The sequence below is a fragment of the Poromitra crassiceps genome (genome assembly GCF_964638095.1).
Source record: "Poromitra crassiceps genome assembly, chromosome: 6".
In the NCBI taxonomy this organism is placed as follows: domain Eukaryota; kingdom Metazoa; phylum Chordata; class Actinopteri; order Beryciformes; family Melamphaidae; genus Poromitra; species Poromitra crassiceps.
The window spans coordinates 28,985,700-28,999,933 of record NC_139627.1 but is presented as its reverse complement, the minus strand read 5'-3'; the positions used below and the strand labels follow the sequence as shown (position 1 = coordinate 28,999,933).

Genomic DNA, 14,234 nt, shown 5'->3' with positions numbered 1-14,234 from the left:
GGGGTTAACGTGCAAGCTAAGCCTGCAACGGTAAGAACTGGAGTGCTACACATCACTAGATACTGGCTGCACGGGAGCAAGCTAGCTATCTAGCTAACTGAAGAGCATGGCTTCTAGCTACTACTCTGCTTAAGGCGCGCCCTACACAGAGGTAGCTGGCGCGAAGTACTTAGCACACAGACACTAACTGCACGTGTGCACGTTAGCTATCTGCCACAAAACCGGGTGCGTTACCCTGTCTGGGGACGCAGCCAGATAGCTAGAGTGCTACAAGGTAGTCCAAGCTAGCTGCACTGAGCAAACTAGCTAACTATCTAACGCGCGCGCTCTAAAGCCGGCGCCTAAAGTACCTAGCACACGAAAGCTACCCGCACGGGTGCCAAGGTAGCTATCTGTAACAACTGGGCTACTTAGCCTCTTTGTTCCTGTGCTACGTGGTACAAGCTATTTGCACGTATGCAAAGCTTAACAGTTTGAGCGCGGACCTAAATCGGCCCTCAAACGAAAATGCTGCCCCAGCCAGGGGAGCGAAGCAAAGCTACACAGCGGCAGCAATAACCACTATACGGCGATAGCAGTAGAGCTACACGGCGGTAGCAATAAACAGTTAACTAAGGAAGATACTCTTAGCTTTGATGACTTGTTCCGACGCCGCAGGGTGAAGGGTACAGGGTCGGGTCCCCGAAGCCTGCTTTATCCCGTCCACGCGACCCTCTTGAAGTGGGCAAATGAGCCGGAACGAGCCTAGTATCTAAGCTATGTAAAAAAAGCTAACTCCTAGTTAACCGTGGAGCTTTCAGAAAACACGTCTTATCAGCGGCTGGAAGAAAGCGTAAGTGATTATCCCTGGGCTGGCAGGACGTGACGTAGTCACGTGGATCCGTGTCAGTCCCAGGGGGTACCATGCCACCTACGGGTGGGTGGTCAGGTTTTAATGAAAAGTAATTTTGGAGCAAAATAACAGTCTTCCATAGGGCTGCGTTGCAGCGTTTAAGGCACTAGTGAGAGCTTGAGTTCGAAACGAAGTAAAACAAATGTGAGCAGGTGATTGGATGAACCATCTGTCTATCACAGGCTAACTTCAACCAGTTAGGACCGCCTCCTCCTTCCTCGGAGGCTGATTGGTCCTAATGCAAGATGGATTTGTTGCTTGACGACATGATCTTGTTCTTGTGTGAATCCTGCTGCCTGGCAATGTTACCACTATACACCAGATCGCAATACGTCATTTTGTAGGCGGCTGCTGGCGGCACATGTTCCCGCCCCCTTTTAGGGGGAAAACACAAGCCTCTCCCCGTTAACCTCAATGTAAAATAGCACTACCCAACAAATTATAGAAAAATAACAATCAATCTTGTTTATTAATGACCCCAAAACACCATGACATGACAATATATTACAACTCGGCCGGCCACACAATGCGCAAGATATATCAGAAATATGACTTTGACCCATCTAAAATCATGTGACTCATGACCCGTCTGTGACCTAGTTCCAGTGTCCGCCTGTTGCTAATTTAGTCTTCCGACATTAAATGCTGTTGTAGTGGAGCCCAATGTCGTTGTAGGCTACTTGGCTCGGAGCTATAATGTAAATATGCGACATGTCACATGATTTTAGATGGGTCAAAGTAATACTTCTGGTATATCTTGCCCATTCTATGGCCAGACGAGTTATAATATATTGTCATGTCATGGTGTTTTTCTGGTGAATGGAGAGATACGTTACTTGTTTTGTTCTGAATTGTGCCACGGGGTACACATAATGTTTGTCAATTTAAAATATAACTTTGCAAGTCAAGAAAGCTTTGTGGTAAATCTGTGGCACTATAAGTTATAAATCAGAAAGACTATGCACAACCAGTCGCATAAGTGACATCTCTCCCACCAGGCCATGTTGTTGGCGTGATGTATATTGTGCGACATGAGAGATGCAGTCAATTGAGCGGTTTCATACAAAACTAAACCTTATGTTTCAGTTTCAGGACAAACTGAGACTTTCTTGACATGCATAGTTATCTTTTAAATTGACAAAAATAAATACATGTGGACTCATGGCACAATTCAAGCGGGATAAAAAAAAAAGTATTGTCTCTTACCGTTCACCACCATTCATATTTTTTTAAGACCTTGGTACGCATCGTGAGGCAGGAAGTGACGTCTTCTTTGGCTCTCGATATAGGGAAAGTCAAGACACATTAATCTACATACTGGTAATAAAGTTGAAGGTGTCTGTGTGTCTGTATGTCTGTCTTCGTCTGTATGTCTGTCTTCTATGGACGCCCACTCCGCAGGTCGGATTGCATGGAGGTGGGTTATGATCTGGGGAAAGTCATGTGCACAGGTTGGAAAGTCCTGGAACCACCTGGAAAATCCTGTATTGCTTTGTGCCTATTTAACCCGGGCAACACGGGGTACATTGCTAGTTAAGTAATAAATCTCTGGTAAACTGGGAGAGAGAAGGGATTTTGGATTCTATCTAACGTCACGCCCTCTTCCACATTCAGCATACGAACCAAGGGTTTTCATCCGCCATTCATTTTTCCATCTATATGCAAAGCACTGGCCCATAGAGAACACCAGCTATGAGAGACTGTATGCTTTACTAGATTTAAAGTTTTGACTAATGACTGCGAAATGTATTTTAAAACACACTTTAGTGTATAAATAGGTTAAATGTGTGGTTCTACCTAGAGAGACTGTCCTGCAATGTAAACATCACTGATTTGATCCCTATCAAAGACCATCTGCTCTAACAGAATATCCATGAGCAAGAGCTAAGCCCTTCCTGCTTAACGATAAGTTTCTCTGGATAAAACTGCTCCTTAAGATGGGAAACATGTCAATATCTAGAGGGATGGATAAAAAGACAAATTTTACTAAGTGGTTTGGCTAGTCCAGCTTTGTGTGTGTGTGTGTGTGCGCACACACGCACATGATGTTGTTTCTCACCGTAGTAGCGGCTCTGGCTCTCTCCTGCCCTTCATCACTCTCTTTTTTATCCCTCCATGCTTTCCTCTCCTCTTCCGTCCTCTCCTAACTTTATAACTGTTTCTCTTTGGGGGAAATTCAGGGGGCAAAGAGAAAGAAAAAAGCTTTGACTTAGTGGCAGAGCAATAGATTCCACTGCAAAAAAAAAATCTGAAAATGTCATCTTATAAATGACACACCCTCCAACAAAACAACCGCCTTTTAATTTTTAGTTTGAATTGAACTCATCAGTGCTAGTGCCACTCTGTCTGGCTGGCTCGCTGACGGCTGGATTGAAAGCGTCTGCCTGTGTGTCTGTGGCTTCCACCGACAGTTCACACACCCTCTCCCAGTGTCACTTAACGGGCCTAAATGGAAAGATGAACCCTTTGAAAAACAGGCTGTAAAATGTGTTTATGGCTGGGGTAGCCGGGGCGAGAGGTTCTCCAGCAGGGCTTAACCAGGCGTGTGTGTGTGTGTGTGTGTGTGTGTGCATGCGTGTGTGTCACCCTACATGTGCTTATAGTGCTTGCACACTATAAAATATCTAGTAAATTTAGCTGAATTTAGCTCAGTGAAACTGTGGCGTGAGATTTTTTTTCTAAATATAGGCTAACTATAAAAATCACACAATTTTGCCTATTGGCTAATTTTGATGTCCTTTCTTTGGTGTCTGTGTGTTCACTTTAGCGACCCCTTAAAGGGATACGCCCAGATATTATAGTTACAACTAGATTTGTGCGTAACAACTGTGAGATTACACAGAACATATAGAATAATGACCCACCAATTTTCACTACCATTGTCTAGTTGCCATTATTTAAAGGAGGACTTCTCCAAAAAACAAGGCTGATTTATTTTGCACATGATCTCACACATGTCCGAAAACTGTAAACAGTTTTGCAGGCATTCATTTAGTTTGACAGTTGATTTGAGTTAAGTTGTGGACCAGTGATGTCATTTGTGCATAACGTCCTCTGAGACAGGCTTGTGAATTAGGGCAATGCAAATACATTTGACTTGACTTGACTTGATGATTATAATGGATGCTGCAAAATTACATTTACATTGGTTCAAATGTTGTATCATAGCCTGTGGGATGTAGAAATCCTATTGTCACCAGTCTTCACAAAGCTGATGTACTGTAAAGTATAAACACTTAGCAAGTCCTCCCCTTGGTCTGCTGTGTTCTCTGTGATCCGAGAGAGCCTGGAGATGCACTGCAGATATGGCGTAATATTGTGTGCTCTCACAGTGGGAGTGTGTGAGAGAGAACCAAACAGAGAGAGAGATGGAACACGACTCAGTTGGAAATCAGGCTGGTTAAGTAACATTACAGTGGCAGTTCCGCTACCTACAAAGCTTCTCTGTAGACGCATTCACACATGCATGCATGGCACGCGCACACACACAAACAAACAAACACACGCGCACACACACAAACAAACACACACGCGCGCACACACACACACACACACACACACGCACACACACACGCACACCCACACACACACACACACGCACATGCACAGAAACAAACATACATGCTGTGCCAAGTTGTTGGCTCATCTCTTTGTCACAGAGCCAAAAGATGACATCATCACCTGCTCTCTCTTCCTCAGACAGTATCCAGTGGAACACACACACTTCAATACACGTGATATCCCTTTTCACAAATAAAGACTACTGTTAGTAGCTATTGCACTTTTTAAAAATCTGTATTACACATGTAGACATAGTTTTTGTTTCATGTGCACACAGTGATTTTGATGTTGAAATTGCATCCGGGCCTGGCTACAATCTGCGTATACTGTAAGTTGCATGACCTGTTAAGTCTAAATGGTCCATTTGGGCCTTAGTTACTTATAGATGCCTGTTTTGGGCTCGGCCACCTCCTCACTAACTCTCCTCATGCCACGCCCTTGGCTATGTTGTGATGTGGTATGAAATGGTAATGCAGCATGGCTTTTAAATGTCACTGAAACATCCATCTGGCCCGTCTGTGCTGTGTTGTGGGTAAGTGAATGTAATGTGATGTGCAGTACAGAGGAGCTCAGACCTGCTATGCCCTGCCCTCCTTCTGAATGCCTGACCTCATTCTGACCCATCATAAATGTGTGTGTGTGTGTGTGTGTGTGTGTGTGTGTGTGTGTGTGTGTGTGTGTGTGTGTCTGTGTGTGTGTGTGTGTGTGTGTGTGTGTGTGTGTGTGTGTGTGTGTGCGCGTGTGTGTGTGTGTGTTTAAGACACAAAGTGGCACCAGCAGTGGCAGCCAAAACAAAGGACATGCACTTAGTTTGACTGGTGCTCACTCCCCTAGAGTGCCTTTAAAACACACTCACATGTGTGTGTGTGTGTGTGTGTGTGTGTGTGTGTGTGTGTGTGTGTGTGTGTGTGTGTGTGTGTGTGTGTGTGTGTGTGTGTGTGTGTGTGTGTGTGTGTGTGTGAGCACACACACACACACACCTGCATGCAGATACATGCACTGACAGAGAGTGCAATGACTGGTTGTGCCCCCCTGAGGGTGAGCTGAAAGCCCTACCTGACTGACCATTTTGTATCACCTCACCACACACACACACACACACACACACACACACTGCCTTTTTATTCTCTGAATTATGTGGAGAGAAAAAAAATCACTTCCTTTTGCAACCTTTTATTGAGGTTAATGCACTGTAATGGGATCCGACTACACCATATAGTTTTTCGTTCACGATGTCACCATGTCAGACGAGGCTATCATTCTGCCAAAAATATGTGACACATCTTGGCCAGGAGAGTGGCAACACGACAAGTCTGATCCTGACCAGGACTGCCCACTCTGACGCAGAACATCAGGAACGATACGCACGCCACAAGTCCATTTTCTCACGCAGAGAAAAACAAAATCATAATTGATAACTTCACGGAGTGAAAACATGACTGACAGCGCACGGGCAGGCAAGACAGACAGCACAGCACCACAGCAGAAAATGAGAAATAGCGTTACAAAATCTAGCCTGTTATATTTGTAGCCTACAAAAGAATAGATTGTGTAGCTCACAGCATGCTGCTGCGGCTCTCCCTCTTCTCTCTCATCAGGCAGACAGAGTGAGTGAGTTGCTATGGTTACGGGGCGGGGACGCACTGTGTTTCTCCGCACTTCAAGCTGAAGTCAAAAGGACCTTGTCGTAATAGTTGTCAAACAGGTCAAGAAAATTATTCAGCCGCACAAAAAAGACTAGCATGCCAGTCTTTTCGTCAGGGTGTCGTGAGGCGTCCCAGACGCCCCGACGCTAGTCTTAGATTCTGTCACACTACAAGAGGTAAAGACGGCCATTTGTCGTTATTTGGGCCCGACACTGAAAATGTGTCACCTGCGACCAAATCGTATTAATATTGGGCTGAATTTGTGTCTTGTGTATAAGTAACACAATGCTATTCTCTTTCTCTCATACCATCCATTATTTTCTCTCTTCTCTTCTGTCTTTCGCTCTGTCTATTTCTCTCTCGCTCTCCAACCGCACCTCTTTAACAAACAGGAAGGCCTTCAGCTAGAACATTAACTAAATGTGTCTCTCTACCTGTATGTTTGTGTGTGTGTCTAGATGGTTCTGTCTGTCTATCTACGTATCTATAATACATTCAAATAAAAAATCAGCAGAAAATGAGACAGATCATCTCCCTGGTTACCACAAGTTGTGGTGTAGCAGCGAGCAAAGTGCAGATTTATCTGAATTATCAGCACAGTTGGAACATGTGTTACTGTTTACCCAATCAGATTGCTTGGGTGAAGCTACTCATTGCATCAAACACTAAACAGTTATTAAATCTTCCAAAGTAAAACAATTACAATGCAAAACAATTATCATATCCCCCCATCTCTCTCTCCTCTATCTCTCTCTGTCTCTCTGTCCCTGTCTCTCTGCCCCCCCCCCCCAGGTCTCCAGAGGGGGTGGATGGCCAGCCCCCAGCTCTGCCCCCCAAGCAGCTGAGCAGGAAGACCCTGAGCCAGATCATCCAGGCTCACTCCCAGCAGAGCCTCCTGGACAACCACCTCAACGAGATGTATGACGTCCCCGTCAACACTGACAAGACCACGGTCAGTACGGGGAAACCAGAATGAAACACACATTACAAGCCATGGAAAAATACCCAATAAACCTGTGGCTGCATAACAATAACAATAACAATAATAAATAACAATATTTAAATACGAATGTGATAACTGAGAATCACCACTGTTACCCCTGCTAATATGTTAAACATTTGGATTGTTTTCATTTGAATAAAATGGTGTGTTATCGTTTTGCATTGAATAACAGCACCTCTTTTTTATTTATTATTTCTCTTTTGGATTTTTCTCCCCATTTGTACTTGGCCAATTCCCTGTGCTTTCCCGGTCGTTGCTCCACCCCCCCCTTCTTGTACAGTAGCACATGCTTCCTCCGTTACATGTGCAATCACCAGCCACTTCTTTTCACCTGACAGCGAGGGGTTTCACCGGCAGGATGTAGCGCGTGGGAGGATCACGCTATTCCCCCCCAGTCCCCCCCCCCCCCCCCGAACAGGGTTTGTCAGGGACTCTTAGCTGTTCTAAAATCACTATAAAGCAGGGCTTCATTTTACATTTTAGACATTTAGATGACTGAAATTATGAAGCAAGCAGTATAAAAGGCAAATCAGAGCCACAGTTATCTGAATATAGATGTAACATTCATGTCCCTGTATGGTAGAAGACAAAATAGATGTGTGAGTTTGGGATGTGATACTTTAAAGCCCCACTCAGTAAGTTTTCCACTGCGCCCTCTGCGTGCATTAGTATCGATAACGATATCGCCGTTCAAAGTCAACAAAACACAGCGCCAGAAGCTCTATGTACATGTTGTGACATCGGGTACTCACCACGTGATGAAATAATAATCCATAGTTCCGTGAAACATCATTTTCGTAGCAAATCCGAATCGAGTTACTTCCTCGTTTTCATGAACACAGCGCTTCCGCTGTACAGCGCATGCGCGCATGGTTTTCTTTTTTCTTTTTTCTTGCTACGGGACGTGACAGACAAACTGCTTAGTCCCAGTGCTGGCCAATGAAGGGCGGTGTGGGATAAATAAAGACGAGGGTCTCCCTATTAAAAGTCAATCTACCATGTCCTGTGACTAAAAAGCAGTTATATTTCAGTAAAAAATGTCAAAAATCTTACTGATTGGGGCTTTAAGCCGGTCCGGACCTCCCCTGATATTTCAGCCTGCCAAAAAAAAAAAAAATTTTTTTTTTTTTTTTTTTTTGCAGGCCAGGCCAGGCCACTCACTGAACAGCAGGCCAGGCGCCGCCTACTGGTTTACTAGTGGTTTTATTACTTTATTCAGGTTTAAAGTGGGTGCATCTCATTGTAAAATTGGACTTGGCCCAAATTGGGCTTCAAATGGCCCAAATCAGGCTTCAAACGGCCCAAATCTGGCTTTAAACGACCCAAATAGGGCTTCAAACGGCCCAAATCTGGCTTCAAATGGCCCAAATTGGGCTTCAAACGGCCCAAATTGAGCTTCAAACGCCCCAAATGAGAGCTGAGCAGGTGGTGACATGAAAGAGAATATACTGAATAATGACATCACAACAGTATAATCCTAATGTTGATTTAAAATGATATATTACTCTAAATATGGCTTAAAAAGGGGGGAAAAAAAGCTCAATTTTTTTTCGGCGGCGCCCGACCTCCCCTATTTCGGAACCCTGGCTACGGCCCTGCTCCCACAGTTAAATATATTCTATTAAGTGTGCGACCCCCACCATTAAGACTCTCCTTTAGTACTGCTGCAATATGAGAATGAAATAGCTCCCGCAGCCGTTGTGTTAGTGCTGCAACAAGATGTATGGAGGATGTTTGCGTAATGGGGGCTTTTACAATGACTACTGTTGCAGGTACATACTGTCATATTTTTTGACCAAGCAGTCTACTATTACGTAACTTGGCATATTCCATTTGGTGGATCTGAGGCACCTTATCGTACGATGGGTTTATGTATTTTTAGCATGAACCTGTAATAATCCTGGTAGTGTTGTGTCATACTCTACCCATTCAGCTATACAGCACTACCATGTGACCTACAGTATCCATATATGAAGCTGCATGTATCTGTGTCTGTCTGCCCTCCAGCTAAATGGAGTCATTCCTCATGATAATCTGGTCCTGATCAAGATGAGACCTGACGAGCACGGCCGCTTCGGCTTCAACGTCAAGGTGAGAGGGATGCTCGTCGGATGCAAGAAAAATGGGTCACACTTTACAATAAGGGTCACTAAATTAAGGGTTAGTTACTGCTTTATATTAAAAAAAAGAAAAAATATATTTTATTTTTGTTTGTTTGTTTTTGCTTGGAGAACTCCTCAGGCTAAAAAAGTATGCTGATGTCCACATTTTCCCCACCCACATGAGTTTTGCGTAGTGTTAATTGATCTTACATCTGTGTGTGTGTGTGTGTGTGTGTGTGTGTGTGTGTGTGTGTGTGTGTGTGTGTGTGTGTGTGTGCGTGTGTGTGTGTGTGTGTGTGTGCGTGCACGCACGTGTGCATGTGCGTGCCTCCAGGGTGGAGCGGACCAGAAGATGCCCATCATCGTGTCTCGAGTGGCTCCGGGAACATCGGTGAGTGGTACTGTGGTACTGTATTAAGTAGAAACGAGTACCAATCAAGTACTACTGAATTTACAGTTATTTATGGCAAGTACTAGCCTATTATAAAACAATCACAGCAGCAAATGCATGTATTGTTTATTTATTAATTTAATCAAATTATAAGATGACCGTAACAATCCTCAGTCAAATTGATAGTAATGATACATTATATTAATAAAATAGAAAGGTGGTTAGAGGATATAGCTTCTGTTTTTTGTGCACTGGTAAAAACAGGTTATTGATGGTTTGTTTAAAACAGCTTAGATCAACAGAATGGCATGTTGCCTGCATGCATAGACAAGGTTCCTCTGCTACACAATACTGTCGGTGCATTGCCTGTTTGCTTCACAAATAGATAAATTAATATTTTGTCAGGAGACATTTTTTACATTTTATTACACCATGTTATTAAAGTATTTATATCAAGACAACAAGGCGGCTTTATTTGCTTATCCAGGAAAGAGTACATTAGTGAACCATTATCAATATGCTGCTACACACACGTATGCACACGCGTGCACGCACACACACAAACACACACAGGCTCATCTCATCCTCTCCCTGCCCCCCTCCCTCTCTCTCTCTCTCTCTCTCTCTCTCTCTCTCTCTCTCTCTCTCTCACCCTGCAGGCTGACCTGTGTGTGCCCCGCCTTAACGAGGGGGACCAGGTGGTCTTAATTAATGGGCGGGACATCTCTGACCACACCCACGACCAGGTGGTCATGTTCATCAAGGCCAGCTGTGAGAGCCACTCCGGGGAGCTCATACTATTGGTCAGACCCAACGGTGAGTTGGACCTATTGGGAAAACTAATAATATAATAATAATAATTTATAATATATACTCTGTAATAATAAGAAGAAGAAGAAGATTGCATATATTAGTGAATATGTATCTCATAATGTATGCTATTAGAACATGAATCACTATATATCGAGTCACAAGCTTTGAATCTGATCTCCCCTGCTTTTCTCAGTCTGTCATTGTAATTGCAAAGGAGCCCCATACATTTGCTCATCCTGTTTCCTGTACATCTTCAGATCAACACAGCTATTGGTTCATCACCATGTACAAAAGGGAGACTTGGGAGAGGCAAAGCATTCCCTGTAATCAGGCCGATCCTAATTACAGGGGGGGAGGGTTGTGATGAAAGATGATGAAATATTGAAATTCTTGGTATTTTAAATGGGTGACAGAGAGGTTTATCTGTTCTGTCCCATCTTACATCAAAGCACATATGATTGCATCAATAATATATTGAATGCCTGTCAATCCATATTATTTGAATGTGCTGTGACATAGAAAATATTTATTTTTATTTATTTATTTTATTTATTTATTTTGCATTCATAACCTACATCTCTGTATATTGGTTAACTAAATATTCTTATGGTCCTATGCAGCGGTAGTTTTACCACTGTAATTATGCGGTATCTACAATCAGGTGTGTAGTGCTGCCGGAGCATACCGGAACTACGTTCTACCGATGGTTCTCCAACTGAAGGTGGGGGCGGGTGTGGTCATACAGACTGTATTAGGCGCTTGAAGATCATCATCACTAAAGCCTATGTCATGCAAGGGACCCAATAAAAACAAATGAAAGGGTAAAAGTTGTCATTGGCATTTAGAATTTCTGTATTTTTCATATCTGTTTATGTATAACTAAGTCGTGTGAGCAGACATTTTGTCTGGATTTGGATTTGTGTGTGTTTATTGATTCACGGCATCAAGTAATCGTCCTGAGCTTGCTTTTATCCTTCTTCGAGTGCTCCGCTCAACTTTTAAGCGTGAACCAGAGTTGGGGATATTTGGAGAGACTCCGCGGTGTTCCCTCATCGGAGAGACTCCGCGGTGTTCCCTCATCGGTGTTCCCTCGTCGAGTCTCCATCTGTCTGATGTGACCAAGTTTGCGCACTGCGCTCTTCTATTGAGTTTGTAGGCTAAAGACCAGACTGTCCACTGCGCTCTTCTATTGAGTTTGTAGGCTAAAGACCAGACTGTCCACTGCGCTCTTCTATTGAGTTTGTAGGCTAAAGACCAGACTGTCCACTGCGCTCTTCTATTGAGTTTGTAGGCTAAAGACCAGACTGTCCACTGCGCTCTTCTATTGAGTTTGTAGGCTAAAGACCAGACTGTCCACTGCGCTCTTCTATTGAGTTTGTAGGCTAAAGACCAGACTGTCCACTGCGCTCTTCTATTGAGTTTGTAGGCTAAAGACCAGACTGTCCACTGCGCTCTTCTATTGAGTTTGTAGGCTAAAGACCAGACTGTCCACTGCGCTCTTCTATTGAGTTTGTAGGCTAAAGACCAGACTGTCCACTGCGCTCTTCTATTGAGTTTGTAGGCTAAAGACCAGACTGTCCACTGCGCTCTTCTATTGAGTTTGTAGGCTAAAGACCAGCCTGTCCACTGCGCTCTTCTATTGAGTTTGTAGGCTAAAGACCAGACAGTCTGCGCTCTTCTATTGAGTTTGTAGGCTAAAGACCAGACAGTCTGCGCTCTTCTATTGAGTTTGTAGGCTAAAGACCAGACAGTCCTCATCTGATGAGATAATAGACAGACTGAGACATCTTGGAATGAAATTGTATTCCTCCTATCCCCAGCAAAGGCTATTATGTGATATTGATGGAAAATATACTGTATGCATGGCAGATATGGAACAGGGCTTGCTATCTGTTCTGTTGCTCGATTTGGTTCCTGTTATAATTATGATTAATGAGAGGTGGGCCGGCTCTATCTACATGGACAGTAACATTGATCATTAGTGTCATTGTAATCCATTTCATGTCAATCAGAATGATACAGCTGAAATATGACTGATGATATTGATTGTTTGTAGAAGTTTTTCTCAGCTGTGGCTCCTCCATTATGTGACTGTTCTACTTAACATACACAAAATTATTATTATAAGAACAATTCTTCAAGGGCCTAGTATGCGCAGACATGAATGTTGTCAATGTCCTGGTGCACGTCACCAATAATGCTTTCATAACCTATTTATCAAGGTGCGCTGTCACCAATTGTTTTCATATTCATAATATCATCATGTTGAGACTCAACATGAAGCTATTCAAATTTAGCATAGTATTTGATCGTGTGGTCAGTTATAGCTGACCAATGCATGTAAACTTGCCACCGTGGTTACATTACATAATCTTTGAAACGAGCCGCGCGTGCCTCATAGGTGCCTAAATAAATAGCATTACACCCCTGTCGACAATGTATGAATACCTGTGTTTTCCATTAAATATATATGAAGTCCCCAGATAATTCAACCTATATCAACTGTACCATGTGTGATGTTTCCTTCTCTGTCCCATGCAGCCATGTATGAGGTGGTGGAGGAGAAGGCGGACTCAGAGCCAGACTTTCAGTACATCCCGGAGAAGTCACCTCAGGACCCCGCCCAGCTGGACCAGCATGCCCTGAGGGACTCCATGATCGCACTGAAGGAAGGCCTGGCCAGCGGAGCCATACAAGCACAGTTTGATGTGAGGACACACACACAGAGAGAACCGTTCGTCCGATCGACTTCAAACTTGGCGTGTGCACTGCTGAGGACCCGAGAAAGTGCAGTGTCGTATTTCATACAATTCAACCAATTGGGGGGGGGGGGGGAGTGGTGCGAGCAGGGGGAGAATGGGGAGAATGGGGGAGTGAAGAGTGGGAGAGCATCATGTGAGAAGAAATTGCAAAATAAAATATTTAAGAAAAATTGTGGGAACGGGCACTGCACTAGTTTATTTAATATATTCAATTTAATTTGTTTGAGAAATTACACAGCATAATGATAGGCAAACGGGAGCCCTGATAGAAATTCTGATCACATTATTTATTCTTGCTCTCTCTTCAGCTTCTTCCAAAGGAGAGAGAGAGAGAGAGAGAGAGCATTGATATGAATTGGTTTTGTCTCATTATCTCCACCAACAGAGTAGGCTGGGAGGCCATGTTTTCGCCCCTGTTTAGATATCTCAAACAGTTCTGAGCGGATTTGCACAAAACTTTGTAGCAAAGTAGGACATGGACTAATTTACTTCCCATGCCCACTGGCCAAAAGGAGCATGGTCAATCACAGAAAGGTGTCTAACTTCCAAACGGATTCACACATAACACCACAAAACTTTGTAGAAAGGTTGGTCATGGGCCAAGGAACTGATCAACTTCCACGCCCTTTGGCCAAAAGTGGGCATGGCTTATCAGGTGGTGGAGGTATGCGCTCTACCGAGTGCCTTCTAATGTATTCACTATTTTGACTCTAATGAGATGAATTGTATGTTTTTTTGTGTCATTGTTCTCAGATGCTTTGGCAACATTGTTGTGATTCATTGTGACATTCACGCCACTAAAGCATGTTGAATTAAATTGAGAGAGGGAGAGGGAGAAAGAGAGGTAGAGAGAATGAAAGGTAGAGAGGGTCACATTTCTGATTCTGATTATTTCCTCCTCCACATTCCTACAACTTCCTGTCTTTTATCAATAACACTTAACTTGCTTCCTGTTTGGGTGTCCTGCTGTGTTATTAGTGAAGAGGAATGTTAAACGCACACACACGCGCACGAATGACTGCAAACACACACACACACACACGACTGCAGAGATTGTACACAAC

The 14,234-nt window shown here is 43.6% G+C and overlaps 1 protein-coding gene across 3 annotated transcripts in view; it reads left to right on the top strand.

The window, feature by feature from the left end:
- ptpn4a (protein tyrosine phosphatase non-receptor type 4a) overlaps window positions 1-14,234 on the top strand; it is a 153,184-nt gene that overhangs the window by 124,357 nt on the left and 14,593 nt on the right. For all 3 annotated transcript variants that reach the window (XM_083638848.1, XM_083638849.1, XM_083638847.1), the window contains exons 16-20: window positions 6,892-7,051; window positions 9,110-9,193; window positions 9,539-9,595; window positions 10,255-10,411; window positions 12,950-13,116. In XM_083638848.1, coding sequence (XP_083494974.1) covers window positions 6,892-7,051; window positions 9,110-9,193; window positions 9,539-9,595; window positions 10,255-10,411; window positions 12,950-13,116 — 625 coding nt within the window. The remainder of the gene's footprint in view (window positions 1-6,891; window positions 7,052-9,109; window positions 9,194-9,538; window positions 9,596-10,254; window positions 10,412-12,949; window positions 13,117-14,234) is intronic.